Source organism: Pseudochaenichthys georgianus, chromosome 21 (genome assembly GCF_902827115.2).
Source record: "Pseudochaenichthys georgianus chromosome 21, fPseGeo1.2, whole genome shotgun sequence".
NCBI lineage: Eukaryota > Metazoa > Chordata > Actinopteri > Perciformes > Channichthyidae > Pseudochaenichthys > Pseudochaenichthys georgianus.
In genome coordinates, this window is record NC_047523.1 from 25,738,754 (window position 1) to 25,756,069 (window position 17,316).

At 42.4% G+C, this 17,316-nt stretch overlaps 1 protein-coding gene across 1 annotated transcript in view; it reads right to left on the minus strand.

The window, feature by feature from the left end:
- Nucleotides 1-17,316, minus strand: part of myo16 (myosin XVI) — a 91,022-nt gene that overhangs the window by 20,032 nt on the left and 53,674 nt on the right. Inside the window, exons 23-30 of the mRNA XM_034110372.1 lie at nucleotides 16,867-17,067; nucleotides 12,353-12,428; nucleotides 11,085-11,281; nucleotides 10,175-10,255; nucleotides 8,727-8,932; nucleotides 2,539-2,641; nucleotides 1,770-1,866; nucleotides 1,376-1,646 (exon numbers count right to left, since the gene is read on the minus strand). Coding sequence (XP_033966263.1) covers nucleotides 1,376-1,646; nucleotides 1,770-1,866; nucleotides 2,539-2,641; nucleotides 8,727-8,932; nucleotides 10,175-10,255; nucleotides 11,085-11,281; nucleotides 12,353-12,428; nucleotides 16,867-17,067 — 1,232 coding nt within the window. The remainder of the gene's footprint in view (nucleotides 1-1,375; nucleotides 1,647-1,769; nucleotides 1,867-2,538; nucleotides 2,642-8,726; nucleotides 8,933-10,174; nucleotides 10,256-11,084; nucleotides 11,282-12,352; nucleotides 12,429-16,866; nucleotides 17,068-17,316) is intronic.

Below are 17,316 nucleotides of genomic sequence, written 5' to 3' on the forward strand. Positions count from 1 at the left end.
TAATGTATGCCTGCTTCAGCTGTCATTCCACAAATATGAGCTAAGGAGGCCAATTGAAGGATAAGGACCAAAGAGATTATGCTTTAAATCTAATCTCCTTGCAGTAATTTGATAACATCCTGTTAGATATTTCCCTTGCTAATCTGTGTGAGCCATCTGTTGGTTGCAGAATTGCAGGCGGGGGGTTAGCCGGGCATATGGGCAGGTGATGTGGAAAGGCATTAAAAAACCTGCAGAGAAATTAGGTGAATTTGGGTGAATTTGAATCCCCTCTACGATACAACTACTGTGACTCTCTCCCAGTCCGCCCACAGACACCCCTCCTCCTGCTGGGCGTCTGTCTGAGTAGCAGATGTTACATGGACAAGGACACATAGAGGACGCAGAATCATGTGTGTTTATGTCTCATTTCATCTTTCAGGATATAATTTCTTCCATAAATTAATCAAAACACGTTAAAAAATGTCAGTACATTGCAGTGCGGTGACATTTTCTAATTGTCTTTTAATCGTTTCCAATTGCTCATTGATTAATACCCTATAGTGAGTCTTTTCCACTGTATTTAGTTTGACAGGCTTGAAAACGATTGGTTTGTCTAAGATGATGTTTAGAAGCACACATCCTATATGTGTTTATATTGTTATAATATAATAAACATATATTTAGTCAGAAAGCTTTCAGACTTTAGCATTTTGTTAACAAATCATTGTCAGACGGAGATAGACAAATCAGTATCATGGGACAATGGCAGTAATCAACACACATGGTAATGCTTCCTGCTAAAAGATTCTATTAAAATAATAAATGCATATAGAAACCATAAAACAAGTATAAAACATCCCAAGTCTGCATTTACAGATTTATTAGTACTAAAATTCCAACGTCACATTTGAGGTATTACCAAAACCCATTTGTAACCCTTTCGTAGCCCTGCAGGATTATTCCAATGTAATGATATGTTGTATTAGCATGCGGAGAGGTTCCATTGGTGCAACACTTTACTAATACAATCTGACAAACACAGATCATTATCTGACTATTCATCATGACATTAACAATGAAAAGCTTTCACCGCACAGGGATACAATGACATCATTAATAAAGAGCACACATTTGTGCAGACATAGGCACACACATGCAGAAACACACATACACACTTATGGAGTCCAATGATTGCTTTTTACAATCATAAATCCTGTACATTTCAGTAATTGCACATTGATTACCTTTCAGGTTAAATACAGTCACTGTAAAACCGTCTCATTTGGTTGTATGTTACTGTATATTGTTTGTAAATGCAAAATGACTGACTGCACATTGACATATTCTAATCGGACTAAAGGTGTGTTCGTTTTGAGGCTGTTTGTTAATATACCTCTTCATGGGCTGATCCTCCTCCTTGCCCACCGGCTCAGGCCTCTCACCAAGTGGTGGGCTGCCAAGGATGTTGATAAGGCTGTTGCCATGGCAGCGCAGGCGGTCACTCTCTCTTGAGATGTCGGATGCATTTTGGATGACCAAGTGGTCATAGGTTCGCATCCCTATGTCTTCTGCCCCCTGCAGGAAGCGCTGCACACCGCCCTCCTCTTTCTGCTGTGAGGACAGCCTGCGATGAACGCTCTGTCTGGCCAGCCAGCCACGCACCACTGAGACACAAGGAAGAGGAAGAGGGGAGAGGAAGACAGAGATGTCAGAGGTGTCAGTAAAAGAAAGACAGCTGAACACTCAAGTAATAACAAGTGTTATTGGTCCGTTATTTTGGATATTACCTTTCTGACAGGTGATGATCTTTTTATGAAGCTGATAGCAGCGGTCGTTCAGCTGGTCGGCCTGCCAGTACCTCAGAAACACTTTGCTGCTGCCCATCTACACACACAACACAAATCATAGTTGTAAACTACAGTGGTATCATCGCCAGCTTCTGTGAGTCTGGCTGTCAGGAAATCTCAGAAGAGAGTGCCTTGTTAGATGAGAGATGGCAGAGCAGTGATGTAGCAGTGATGCATGATAATAGGTGGGTGTGGAGTGTGGGCAGGGTATGGAGTTTGCATGTTGACACGGCATTCACTTCCTGGATTAGAGGGCATTTTGGGGGTGGCAGAGGTCACCCTATAACAGGTGCACAGCACTGAGGGGTGACATGCTTCCACACACACCATTCATTTCAACACACGCTACTTGTAGGAGTGGTGCTTGTGTGAGTGTGTTGAGCAGAGCTGGATGAAAAGGTGTCTGCAAGGCATTGTGGAGGAGTTTGTATGCGCGTGTGAGGCTGGAGCTGCTGTGACCTGTAGGGTCACACACTCAGACACAACAGCAGTCTGGTAGACAGGACAGAGAGGGGGGCGGACGGGTCTGTGCTGCCGTGTAACTGAGTGTGTGTGAGGAGAATGATGATGAGGCGGGACAGCTGGAACGAGTAGTCAAAAATTCCATGGGATTTTTCAAATAGAGGGTCAGGGATTAAGTTATTTGGCAAATCTTTTGTTATTGATGGGGACAGAAAAAGAGGCAAAACACACACACACACACACACACCTGCCATCCCTGGAGTTTGGACTGTTGCAGAACGGAGCGACACCTCTCTTCAGGAGACACTTTCTTCTTGTCTCCCAAAGTTGGGACCACAAGATCTTTATATCTGAGACACAAAGAGATAACAACAGAGATATTGAAGCTGAAGAGCGAAACTTAAACATTTGACGCTAATGCGTCTTTTCTCAGAAACAATGGGTTCAAAGTTCAGTGGGGGTCATACGGCAGACCAGCCACACAGCATCTGTTCCTATTGGTGTTGCCGTGGGCAACGGTTGCTATGAATGGTCAGCTGGAGACAGTGGTTTGTTTGTGCCTGGGATGGTGGGGGTGAAAGGGAAAGTGAACAGAAATGTTTACAAAGAATCCAATAACAGAAAAATATACTGCTCTTTATATTGGCATACAGAAGCTGGGTTATGAAATTAATTCCCAATTGTACCAGATACAACAAATCTGAGTGGTATAATAATATATTGTGCTTTTCATTAGCAGAAACTTTTTTGAGCCACCTGCTCAAGGACGACCCATCGACAACACAGTGCGATAAGCATATACAAAATTGTACAGAAGAAAAAAGAACGTAGTCAAAATGATACACTTGGTTCATCTTAGATCATAGTTATATGCACACGAACATGACAATGATTAAATACAAAAAAAATATACTAAAGTTGACAGGAGACACTTTCTTATTTTTAAGACTATAGGTTGAGAATCCGCCCCTGTCTAATAAGGGTCCAGGAAATGTAGGTAAATGAATTTGTTAATGTAAAATTTGAAAGACTTCAGTATTACTGTAAAGTTTTACAAATCTCAAATGTAATTGTTAAACTGTGATGATGTTCGTGATAAAAAAAAGAACCTGACATGGGCAACACAAGAATATTATTAGGCAGTCCCACATTTTCAATCCTATCTTTTTCTTCTTTGTCACACCTCATTATAACAAGAGCAAATTGCATAACCTATTAGACATCAAGGGAAATGTATATTTTCTGAATGAAATACACAAAACAGTTAAACTTCACATCAGTTGGATAGTCAGCATTTGGTCTCTTCTGTTATCAACAAGACACAGAGCCCGCTGAAGATGTGACATCACGATGACGAAATATAACAAGCAGATGGCTGGAGGCAGTAACCACTTGTGTTGTCAATAGTGAGTAAGTACTGTAAGTGCACGTGAATGTTGGATATGTTTGATTTGCAGGAGTGGGTTCCGTCTGAACTCTGCCTAACCCTCTCTGTATGTTAATACCAGTCCTGCAGACAGCACACGCCATCCCACTGGGCCCATAAAACACAAAGGAACTCTGTAAACCCATGACCTTCCCTGTGAGGATACGAAAACCATCGATGGACCCTACTTTTACAAGACCCAAGGGGGCTGCATGTGGAGTCAAAGAAGTGAAATAAAGCCTTTGATAAGAGTGTAAATGGAGGGCTACAGTGCACCGACGCTGTTCCATGTGACAACAGGCATCAGATCCCTGTTCGTGAGCGTCACAAAGATGCTTAAGGTAATGCAGCTGGATTTTGAACCACTCCCTTCCTCTCTGAAGCTGCTCCTATGCATCACACACCTATTTCAGTTGCCAAATTCTCAAATCCTTTTGGCTTTGCCTAGTCCTTGCTATTCATCCCACTAGTCACTCTGAAATGATGGATATTCTGCTCTAGGTGACTTATTAACCTGCACATGTGTGTCTGTATCCATCAGTGGGAGGTAATGAGGACCAACTTGGAACTGGCCATATAGAAAACATGACCGATGTGCTTGTGTGCTGCATTTGTGACATGCTGTATGAATACAGATGGTCTCTCTCATCCAATCTGTTGCAATGAAGAAGTGAGGAAAGAAACAAGGTTCAAGCGGTAGGATTTGACCTTACACATTGGCGGAAAATAAATCGGGCCATAAAACACATTGTGTATCATAAAAGACAAATACAAGCTACAGTAAAATAGACTTCCTCATAAATCATCCGGGTTACCAGGACAATAATGTAATTTGCTTCAGGCAGCCACTATGACTTAGTGAAATGGCCTGCGTGCTTCCAGTGTGCGAGTGTGTGTTTGTGTTCACGAGAATATAGCAACCTCAAGATTATTGGTTGATTTATTTTCCTGTCATTTTGATTAGTCAAGGGCCAGGGTTGTTTTGAAAGAGTGACAAATATAAAGAGGAAACATTGCGATAGTGTGCGTGTACATGAGAGAAAACGGGCAGAGGAGAAAAGGAAAGATAAAGACTGAAATAAAGAGAGTGAAAGGACTAAAGAAATAAAAAATATCTCGAGGTCAGGAAGGCAAGGAGATGAAAGAAAAAAAGGCGGTTTAGAGAAGAGAGAGCATGTGAGGAAAGGATAAGAATTTATGTGAGAAAGAGCTTTGTGAAGACGGCAGTGTAGTCCACCCCCACTTTGCAGCAGCTCCTCTCTGGCCAAGACTGTGTTCATTCATTGGCTATGTCTGTGTTGAACCCAGTGGAGGGGGGGAGAGAGAGAGAGAGAGAGAGAGAGAGAGAGAGAGAGAGAGGAGAGAGAGAGAGAGAGAGAGAGAGAGAGAGAGAGAGAGAGAGAAAGAAAGAAAGAAAGATATGAATGGCACTTTGGCCAGGCTGACTGGTGTCTTTGTGAGTGGCAGCCACTCAAATTAAGCATGGCCTTAATGTATAAACAGCAGAACGGGGACACACGTCAGACAAAGGCACACTCAGAAAGGTCCATTTGTATGAACACAAAACACTCACACGCAATGCACACAAACCAGAGCTGGGTAGTTGTGCAATGCTGAATGAAGAATAATGGGGATTTGAATGAGTGGCAATACAATTGAAATCCAGTTTTCAAACTTCAGTTTCTACTCCTAAAAATGTGATGCTTCAACATTTTTGGGATTCAATGTATTTTATCCAGTAGGTGAACATGGTTTCAGTATCATAACCTTTACAATTAGTATCAAGTAATAAGTAATTCATGAGCACAAATTGTTTAAGTACATTTCCTGGCAAACATCGGGCCATTATAACTCGTCCACCAGGACAAACTGGACCACTGGAGGGAAGCCTGGAAGCAGTTTCAGACACTAAGAAACATCCTGTGCTGTGGCTGATTGAAAAAGATACAGCACTCCCTGAGCCCTGGAAGCTAAGCCATCCAAGTGTTTAAATGATCGATGATGTTCTTACTCACCAGGCCATCCCCGGCCCGGCTGGGCCACCACATTATAAGAGCAGTGAGCATCTGCTTGCCACACTCTCTTTGATCTTGCAGCAGATCTACAATATATACATCATCCAGTTACAGATCAAAAGAAAGCAAAGAAGCTGTATTATTTACAATAACAGAGCAATACAGTTGATAAGTACACTCTGTGACTTGAGTGCTGCCTTCTTTTACCATCATGGCAGAAAACAAGATATATTCACTATTTTACCTTACACACTGTTCTTCTCTCCTTCCTCAGTGTTCGCTTAGATGTAAAAAAAGCATATGCCGTTTTCTGTCTATAGGAAGGTTATAGACAGTTAGTCTTGACCAGCATCCGGTAAAAGATCAGAGCTGACAATGATTTAGAGTTTCCTCGTTTGCTGCCCCCCCCGTCTCGCATTTGATGGTGTCCCCTAAGATCCCTCGAGGGAATCACATGCACCCGTCCCGTACGCAATATTGCTTTCATGGATTCAAGGTGGCAGGTGACCAGTTTCACATGAGACAATTTCTATGAGATGAAATGTGGGGATTTCCTTTCAGCTGAGAAAAGATCATTGTCCATTCTCTTGATGGCTGTCTGCTGATCTTGACTTTTCCTTGAGTCTTGATGAAACCGTGTCCCGCTCTGTACAATCCCCAAATTGACTGGACAGATGGTAAATTGGAGAAATGGAGGACTGTGTGTCAACCAAGCTGCCACAGGTCTTCACCTGAGACTATCAATAGTGTGTTCGTGGCTCAATCACCCCTTGTCAACCTGTCTAACGTTACATATCACGGCAACAACCTGCAGGAGAGCAACCACCCAACCATCACACACACTGTTTGACAATCTCCACTCTGGTGCTTGTCTATCTCTTCTCCCTCTCGACTCCAGAAAATAGCCATGTTTCCGTTCAAATGCATTGAATATTGTAACAGAATTCAAAGAGAAATAAAATCAAACAAACGCTTGTTTCCATTGGGAAAGCAAGGAATGGATTCATGGAGAAATTATAATACCATTAGAAAAAAGAGGAGGCAACAAGATTAGTTTAATGTCAGCATGCTGCCTCGACTGGGTGAACTCAGGTGAACTCCTTGTAGCCTGCATTTTGTCCTGCACCCTTTTAAACGGTTTATACCTGAAGTGGATATTTCAGATGTTGTTATTGGAACTGTCATGTCTCCCTGCTCTTCCACTTAGTTCCCCCCATGCTTGATGTAGACAAACAACTTCTAAGTTCACAATGTACAAGAACAATCTGAGGACCAGCCTGCACTCAAAGAGTTGCCTGATTATAATATTACGATCAAAATAACCTCCTCATAATTAACTGAAAATACACACTTTGGTGTATACCCTTTCCAGACGGTTAAGTTTGCACTTTCTAGTGACCAGCTGGTCCTTGTGATGCTCAGTTATCTGCTGGTCACACACATGGCCAGGAGATTATCATACAACACAGGGCTGGCTAAACGTATATAGTATGACACTTACTACCTTACTCACTCTAGCTCAGACACACACAACACACAGCACACAGCACACACACGCGCAGCTTAACTAACAGCTTTCACAAAACCCTCAGCAGGACTCTTTCAATTACAGCTTGAACAATGAGAGTCCTGGCTCTACAAGGTATATCCATCAAAAACACAAAGGAGCTGGCGGCAGCTTATGTACAGACAACACTCCAATCTATATTGGATTCACTTCAGCATTCAACATGGTTCCCTGTTCCGTTTTTCCCTTATGAAAATCTATTATATATGAGTTTCAATAACACTTGGTGTATGTTTGACCAGAAACCTGAAGTGTTGGACCAAAAAAAGGCAGCACACATCAACCAAACCTCATGGTTGATGGTGTGTGTGTGTGTGTGTGTGTGTGTGTGTGTGTGTGTGTGTGTGTGTGTGTGTGTGTGTGTGTGTGTGTGTGTGTGTGTGTGTGTGTGTGTGTGTGTGTGTGTGTGTGTGTGTGTGTGTGTGTGTGTGTGTGTGTGTGTGTGTGTGTGTGTGTGTGTGTGTGTGTGTCCGTCTAGTAATGTGATGATGTTTACAGCAGGGTAGTGGAAACTTTTTGGGGGGTGGAGTCATGTGACCAGCTTTGTCCTCTCTTATTATCTGGCAGGAATGTCATATTAATCCCTTTATCCTCAAAAAGAGTGAGAGAGAGGCTGGGAGACAGACTGAGGATTTAGAGCTCAATCCTCAGTAGTGTACTAGCTCTCAGAATCAGAGGGGAGACAAACAATAAAACTGAGAGGCATGAATTGAAAGAAAGAAAAATGACGAGTGATGGTGTGACAGAAATAATTCTTTCCACTTTACGAATAGAAAGAGCAAAAAAAAGGCTTGTGAGATAAGGCCGAGGAGCCGTTTAAGAGGGACCTACTACTTAGCAAGAAAGCCTGGGATGTAGTGAAAAAGTAAAGAGAAGAGGTGAGGGGGAGAACTAAAATTCAGGTTTGGGGTCACGGAGACCTTACACACAACTGACTGGTTAATGTGTTTGTCGGGCTGACATGGGAAATGTTATAGTGGCATTTAGGCCTGCAATAGACTCCAATCATACTAAAAGCCTTTCAGGGGCATTTTGTCCTTTTAACACTAACGGTTGCAGTGACTTGTCGGTGCTAATGTGTCAGTCTGCATGTGAGCGTGACAGCCTGTTCAATATGATATCATTATCTGTCATTTGTTACATGCAAATGAAATGACTTCTTAGAGAGTTTTAATACATTCAACCTATAGTCCAGGCCTGTGGCAAAAGACTATAAACAAAGCATTCATCTTTACTAAGGCTTTGACCTGTTCGCCCAGTCATATATAAACTGACAGAGATCACATTGACCTGCCGGGAGTGTAATCTATCTAAACGTCAGTTAGAGAAATCAGAGGAATCCATTGTAAAACCTTTCCAATTTAAGAAGAGTACAATAACTTCAGAAGAAGACTTATTATCATTTGGCAACATGCTCTGATACAGACCTGCTGAGGAATCCTGGGAAGGAGAGGCGGACAGGGTATCCATAACGGATCATGCGCACCATCTCAAGCACCCCGATGTACTGCAGCTGGGTGGACACATGGGAGCTGTCAAAACGTTCGGGCTGACCGCTTGTGTTGGGGCGCACACACTCCACAAAGTGAGGAGTGCAAGCCTGCAGCTTACTCATCACTTCTGACAGTGTGTTCTGAAAGGGGAAAAGGGAGAGGAGATACAGTTGAAGGCACCCACGTGTACTTTTACAGTCATAAAAGCATTAACAACATTTATTGTGCTGTTATTGTGCACTGCCAGCCATGGGAAGGCAGTGCTCTCTGGCTGCTTTATTTGATGTTGTAACTGGATTTGTGACTGGAGTGAGATCACATAGTGTTTGAAACAAAGTGGTCTGATTTTTGGGGTGGAAACAAAAAAACAAAGAGCTCTTTAGAAAGATGTGTGAGTGTGAGAGAGTTTTTCTTCCAGCCCTGAATTCCAGATGCTGCCTCCAGGGCCACACAGCCACACACATCTACGTAAACGCTTACATCTGTGTTTCTTACACTTCTCAAACTGACGTCAGCCTGAGCTCTACATAGCCTTGGGTACAACGATCAACAACTCACTCCTCGACTTTGAACGTCACTACCAGTATTTACATTGCGCACACAGAAATGCATGCGCAAGGCACACAGTGGTTGTTGTTCATTGTTCATTCATTCATGAGGGCTTCATGCTTGCCTTGGTACAGCTTCATTCTTCATCCCACTCTCTCCTTCCCTGCCATTCCCTGAGGGACTTGTCCACCAAAAACCCACAACTCTGATTGTGTAATACAGTGACTTCATTCAAGCCAAAGGTACTGCTGCTCTGAGACACATGTCAGCCCCCCTCTGTCACCAGCAGAGACTGAACTCATTTCCTTCTGAATGCAATCACAAATTACGTCCAGCGAGATATTGAGATGAAAACTTAATTCACAAAAAACCCTTAAGTTTCAAAAACAAATCCCTTCATTCATTCAAGATCTGTTCCAGATGCTTGGAAGTATACTCTGTAAGGAACAGGTAGAGCAAGAGAAAATGAATATACTGCTTTTCTCTGATTGGCAGAAAAATATATATTAAACTTGTATATTGACTTTTTTTGTTCATATAATGTTTTACTACTTCGCAGTAGGACTGAAAGAAACGGAGAGACAGAGGTCACTGGGCTAACACATTCATACCTATGGACAATTTAGAGTGCAATCACTGTGTGGGAGAAGCACATGCAGAGGAAGTTCAAAACTCCACGCTACAGACGGCAGACTCTTAACATCCGACCGTGGGAAACAACTGCTAACCAATAGGTCAAAATGGAACATAAAACCAATCATCATGGTTTATGACTTAGAGATGTAGAAATAGGGCTTATGCTGTCAAAAACTGGGAGATGGGGTGTTTCTTACCCTCAGCTGGACAGCCACTGTGATGGGCCCACAGCGCTCCAGCCGTTGGAGGAAGGAACTCGATCCTTTCTTCTTCAAGATCTGACAATGGAAAAAGATAATAGAGAGAAAAACATATGAGATAGATGTGCATCATAGAGGACACCGAGGAATATGGAATCATTACAATATAATCATCACATGATACGTGACTTTGACTAGACGACAAAACACTGTTCGATTCCTTTTGTCTTGATTCTGTGCAGGATGTTTGCAAAGCACACTAAACAATTAATTAAACTACTCAGTCACAATTATTCTGTTTCCTTTGCTTTACAACCCAACCCATGGCATGTATTGCCTTCTCTACAACTAGTGTAGTGATGCCACATTACCTAATGTTACCGTATAAGGCTGCTGGCACAGATCTGGGAGGTGAGAGGTCTTATGTAAGCCTGTTCTCTAGAGATAGCTAATGAGACACTGAGACAGTGGGCAGGACCCCCAGGCGGTTACAACCAGCAAGCCTCTCCAGTTCAGTGTAAAGTGCACCAGTATAATATGCTTTTTCTAAATTTTAAAAGCAATCAAATTAAGACAGAGAAAAGGAGAGGGGGAGGATTGATTGAAAACATAATATTGATAGTATTTTTGTCAGGTGTTAGTTTTTTAATGACTGCATTTCATAAGTAAATCATCTGATCACATGACTGTGGCGTTTCTGTCAGAAACAAATCAAATCCCCAGAGGTTTATAAATAGCACTGTGGAGGGAAGTCGCTTAAATTAGATTGTTGTTTTTCGCAGAAGGACTATTCCTGTTTTTTTTTCTGATCGACACAGCATGAATATATTTAATGAATACAACCAAGATGCTTGGGTGTATTATTAAGTGGGCGTAGCTACAGCACAACAACAGACTCATACTGTACCTTGGAAAGGTCACGGTACCTCCGGGGCTGTTGGGGGACACTGTTGACAGTGACAAGGGAGGATGGTGGCATCCTGTGGAGCAACAGGGTGGCTTTAGGCCCCCTCAGCCCGGCACGGCCCTGCGCTGCTGGCACCAGGGAACCAGTCTGAGTCAGCTTGGACTGGAAGAGCTGCTGCAGTAACACACTCTCACTGGCTGCGGGGCACCAAGCACATACACACAGAGAGAGAGAGAGAGAGAGAGAGAGAGAGAGAGAGAGAGAGAGAGAGAGAGAGAGAGAGAGAGAGAGAGAGGGAGGACAATAACGATGAAAAGAAGCAACAGCATTGGTGGAAATCAGGGGGTGGAGGAGAGTAAGGAAAGGTGAAATGAACAATTAGATGGAAAGAAATAAAAGAAAGATCGGGAAATCGGTAAACAGAAAGGAGAGAGACATCAGAAGAAGATGAAGAGGAGGAAAGTTAGTCTCCATGTAAACAATCTGAGGGCAACAAGAGGGGGCGGACAATGCCACTCGACAACACGTGGCGCGACCACAACAACGAGCCCATTCAGAAAGCCAAAGAACATGTGTGTGAACGTGGGAGTGTGGCTCTCATCTGAAAGGCTGAGAGAGAGGGAGAGGGAAAGAGAAAGGATGGTGCCAGGTAGGAGTACCAAGCAAAGAAAAACAAACATGACTCCTGCACTCATTTAAGGATTTAATCACACACAGATTCAAGTGTAATTGTCTTTTAATTTAAAGCAATTATTTCCTCCGCCTCCTGAGTATAGACTTACATAGATCACTCTGCTCTTGTATTAGCTTTAAGGCTTTAGCTTTAAGTGGGGAAGAGATGACATCCATAAAAAGTAACCACGTCGTGTGCATGTCAGTGTGTGTGGCTGAATGGTGGCGACGCGTCGACTGGGTCAGACGGAGGGACAACAGCCAAGTGTGAGTGAAGAGCTTGCCTTTAGAAGATTAGCCTCATCATGGAAATTATAGCAATTAGGCTGCTGGATGCAAGGCTAGCCTGGCAGACACACAAAGACAGCCTGTGTCCTGCTAAACACAACACCCCACATCTGGCACCTTCTATAGACAATATACACACAGACGGAGCTGTCTGCTGCATATGGGATGAAACACACACATACAAACACAAGCACACTTAGACAAAGAGTGGTTCTGTGTGCTGTTAGTTTAAACAAGAGTGCATCTTTGTGTGTAAGTGTTCTGACGCCACAATGTGCTCATACGTGTGTTTTTCATTTGGTACTTACACTTCATCGTAAACAGGAGATTCTGAGGAAGGCAGTCTTTGTTTCTTGCGAGTGATCCTGTGAGATCATATGAAATCTGGTGGGAAAACAAATCACACATGGATATTCAGTGCATTTACACTAGTACATTTTATTTTTAATCCTTTACAACAGGGGTGGGGAACCTTTTCCCTCTCAAGGGCCATTTCAATTTTTTCAACATCCTCCGAGGGCCGTACAAATGATTGACCTCTGCTTAAAAAAAACTAAAACCATAGCCCATTCATTTGGCCTTTCTTTCATGCTGTGCAAAGAAAAAGCAACCTCTTAATCCAGATATTTTACCATGACTCGCGTATGCATGCACGTGCACGGTTGTGGCATGACCACCAAAATAGAAAGATATTGGACACAAGATGTATGCAAATGTATTTAGTTTCCTATCCATGTGTACATGATTTAAGTGGGGGGACCTAACCTCCTCTAGGGGGGTCCGTGGGGATGCTCCCCCGGGAAGATTTTTTTTTTAAATGTTGAAGTGAAAAGCATCAATCTGGTACATCTCTCAACACCCATATGAAACAGAACTGTAAGCAGATTTATTTTTCTTTATGGATATTTTACAAATCACTTCCCTTTCAAACTGTATTCTTGTTTATTAATAACAACTTTTTTTACTGTCATATAGTATTTTATACCTGTTTACTTTATTCTCTTGTTTTTTTATAACTATAATGATCATATAAAGATGTGCCTTTACCTCACTGGTTGTAGAAAAAGCTTCTTATATTCGTTAGCATAGCTAGCTAACCAGATGCTAATAACAACAAAGTTATTGACTGTATGATCAGTATGACAGATGAGCAGATCGCCACTGTGCTTTCAACTAAAGACACAGCCACGCAAAAACTGCGGCATGTGTACGGCTCCTTATGGGTACTGCAATTTTTTGGCCGGAGCGACGTTCTGGCAGTGTTGCCAACTCCATAGTAAGGAAAGTAGGTATTGGCTGTCCGAAAAGTACCAGAAGTCCCTAAATGATGTCATCGCCCAATTTGCATATCATGTAATGGCGGTAAAATAACGTTCCACCCCCTTCAAGGATCAAAACTTGAAACCACCAGAGTAAATCCAGACAACAGTAGATCAGAAATGTCTCTATTAGAAAAAGTAGAAATAGTTTTATTAGTTTTTAGTAGAAATCTCCCTTACAATAAAGGCAGTATAGTATGCTTGTGTGTCATCTCCAATAAATGTCTTCAACCATCCTTTAAACTCAGAGTTTGATTCCCACTCCTTTCTGTACTTTTGTGAATACAGTTTAGACTGTGACACGATGACTTACGTGGATGTTTAGCTTGTCACAGTCAGAGAGGCACACACACAGTGGACGAGGTGATTAAGTGACTGAAGCTGTCTCGACGTGGGAGAGTGTGGCTGTCTCCTCTCTGCTCAGTCTGACTGCAGCTGAGCGGGAGGCAACTGTGAGTCTGCGCGCCTGTGAGTACTATGGGAGGGCTGAGGGGCTCACCGCAGCTCGTTAACTGCAGAACAATACGTGAGTCTCCAAACACCAGAAAAGTCCCTAATAACACCATTACAAGTCGTTAGATCAGTCGTTAGTCGCTTTTGACAAAAATAAGTAGCCGGAGGGTTTAACGACAAAGTCACCAAGTTGGCAACACTGCGTTCTGGTACTCTCCGTCAGAACTGCACCCGTGTCAGACAATAAGACATATACCACGTGATGACACGTTAGGCTCGTGTTGTGTTCAAGGACCCTGACCTTGTCCAGGAAAAACAGGCACTCGCTTGTTTAATTTTTTTGCGGTCTAGATTTCTTACATTTTTGTCTTTTTTGCGTGTTTATAAATTACCTCGAGGGCCGTACCAAATGGTCTCGCGGGCCGTATACGGCCCGGGGGCCGGAGGTTCCCCACCCCTGCTTTACAACATCTTCATGTATGAGTTGAAAAGAAAACGTTTCATAAAGCAACATTATGAAAAAGGACAACTATGTTGTTTGCAATTTTCTGCTGCATAGTACTTTGTACGGATAGGTGAATGGAACTATTATTCATTTTTTTGAAAGGTCTTAATACCTTAAGACCTTATTTTTGTCACTGGGCTTTTGGCTTTTAAAAAGTCATAAAGTTTCCAATAAAGGGAAAAAGGCAGCTTTAATACAAGCACATACACATTGTGTTTTAGCATGTGCCTCTGCACAACAACAATAACCTCAACTATGATACATTGCAATAACTCCATAAGGAAATGACATTGGTTACATTGCAGTTTTAGATATGTAGGGAATGAGCCAGTTTGAAGTTAAATATTATTAATGTTTTTGAAGAAAAGGAATCTAATGTTTGTGCTAAGATACAAGAAAAATGTCAGTAGTGAAGAAGAGGGGGTCAGTTTGGTCATTTCTTCTGTAAACAGACTGTTTTTAAGGCTTTGGAGAGTAAAAAAATGGTGTAACTGAATTTGTCTAACCTAAAGATGTCATTTCCATGGCCCAGGAGGGTTCAATCAACATTTGTCAATATGAGCTACTCTGTCTCAAGGCCAGAAAGTAGAGCAGTAGGTCCCAAACTTGGGATTTCCTTAAGTATTATGTCTGGAGCGGCTCCAAAGACAATAAATGCGCGACTGATATTGTGAATGTTTTGTGATGTGATGGTTAGTTTTTGTAAAAACCCAATGAGCTTTATTCCATTGTAGTGTTCTCAGTTGTGAAACATCTTTCCCAATTTAGATAAGATAAGAAGGAATTGCAGGATATGTTTATTTATTTATGGTCTATGTCAGGGGTTCCCAACCCTCGGTCCGCGGACCGGTACCGGGCCGCAGAGGTGTTACTGCCGGGCCGCGAAATAGCTGTGAGTTTATCGTAATATTTGCAGAATTATAAATATATAAAAATAGTTTATCATAATATTTTTTTCAAAAAGTGTTTGCACCTATACCAGTCATATTATTTCATCCAGTAGCCTGGTTAAACTTTCACTAGAAAACTGTTAAAAATGGCTTTTATGATGTTCCGAGGGACTCGGCGGCTCAGCCTCTCGTGCGCACGAGAAAGTTACCGGTGCGATGAGTAGGAAGAGGAGCGCACAGGAGACAACCGTTTCATTGCAGACTGTTATGTTTATGTGGGTAAATGGCAGTGCATACATTATTTGAGATATATTTCAAACTCGGACTTCATTTTAAGGACATGTCGGCCAGGGGTGTAGAGCTATTTGTTTAAGCACCGGATTGGCAAAACAGGAGAGTAAACCAGTCTGCCTTGATCTATGAATTCATGTCCGGGACTCTCACAGTAACTGCTGCTCGCAGCTGTTTTATAGAAGGAAAACCTCCTTCACTTCATGAAATGGCTGCAGCACCAGGAGGCAGCGGGACGTGTAACTCCGCCTCTGAGAAGTGCAGCACCAGCGGGTAAAGATGTGCCTTTTTACGCACCGCCTTCGCTGTGTTTACCTTCATCAGAACAGCTTGAGAGTGACTGCAGGCTGCTACGTGTTAACCACACACACCTCTACACACATCGAACTGCCCGATTACTCCCCCTTTTATTAGTTTAATGAAGGAGATGTCCAGTCACCAAGGCACATGATGTGTGTGTGTATGTGCTCTGCTAAGCTCAGCTCTGTGTGTTCGGTGTGTTTGTGTCTGTCCGACACCGGCATTTGTTTTCAAATGACCATGAACAGTAATTTACACACATCTGCTAACTCCATAGGTAACCTATATGCAGGTGTTCCCATAAGAAATTAGTTTAATCTTAATCTCGATGTAGTGCTAAATGCTGTCGGACGTGCACCGGAACGAACGTCACTATCATAATATCTTTTGAAAACAAATGTCTCACACACACACACACACACACACACACACCCCCCCCTCCTCCTTAATAATGCGCCTTCTCCTTGTTTTCCCAGCATTCACTGGATTATCCGTAAATCATACAAACAAAACCAAAACGTTGATTTATCTGTTTTCCCTTTTGGTTTAAAAACTGAATAACGTCGGTTCTTTTTTAAACATTAATATGTTTTGGATGCATATTGTTCTAGTATTTGTTCAGGCTGTTACATACAATTAGCCTCCGTTGCTACCTGCTGGTGGTGAGTACATTTTAAAATCAGTTAAAATTGACAACTGGTCCGCGATTTTTTTTTAATGTATCTGCCGGTCCTTGGCACAATAAAGGTTGGGAACCCCTGGTCTATGTAGCAGAGCAAGCATATTTGATGACATCAACATTTTAGCACTTTTTGGATTTGGGAGAAACGTTGTTCATGTTTACTTATACTTTTGGACTGTCTTTTAGGAGTAAAAGTAATGAATTTAAAAAATGGGCATGGGTCCGCATTAGGTTCACAATTTGAGCTAGGCTGTAGTGTAATATATTGGGTTTTCCATGGACCAGATATTGATTGACGAGCAATTAATCGTGCCTGATTCACGTATGCCAAGCCCTACCACCTCTCAATACATATAAACATTTGAATGTAATAAAGACAGACCTGTCCGGCGTAGTGGCTGACAGTGAAGGCTGGCCCCTGATCTTTGGGTGGTGGGTTTCCGTTGCCATCCTTGGTCGTTAGAGACAGACCGTGAGTGGGACATGAATCCAGCTGCGCTGACAGCCTCTTGTACAGACTCTGCTCCGCCGGCCTCAGGCTCTGGCTCTCCTCATCCAACACGCACAGCAACCCCTGAGGCTTCTGGGTGAGGAACAAACAGAAGACCACATGTTTATGTAATCTTCATAAAGCACTTTTCATAATAATAGTAATTAATTATTTCCATTATGACATTTGTATTTATCACCGTAGGGTATAGTCGTCTCTCATGATAACAGATACATTTCATTCGTTTGAGTTTTATTTGGATTCTGGTCATAATTGATAAAGATTGTAGACAGACAAAAAAATCTAAGGTGAAAGGGTCATATGCAATAAAAGGGACAGGTC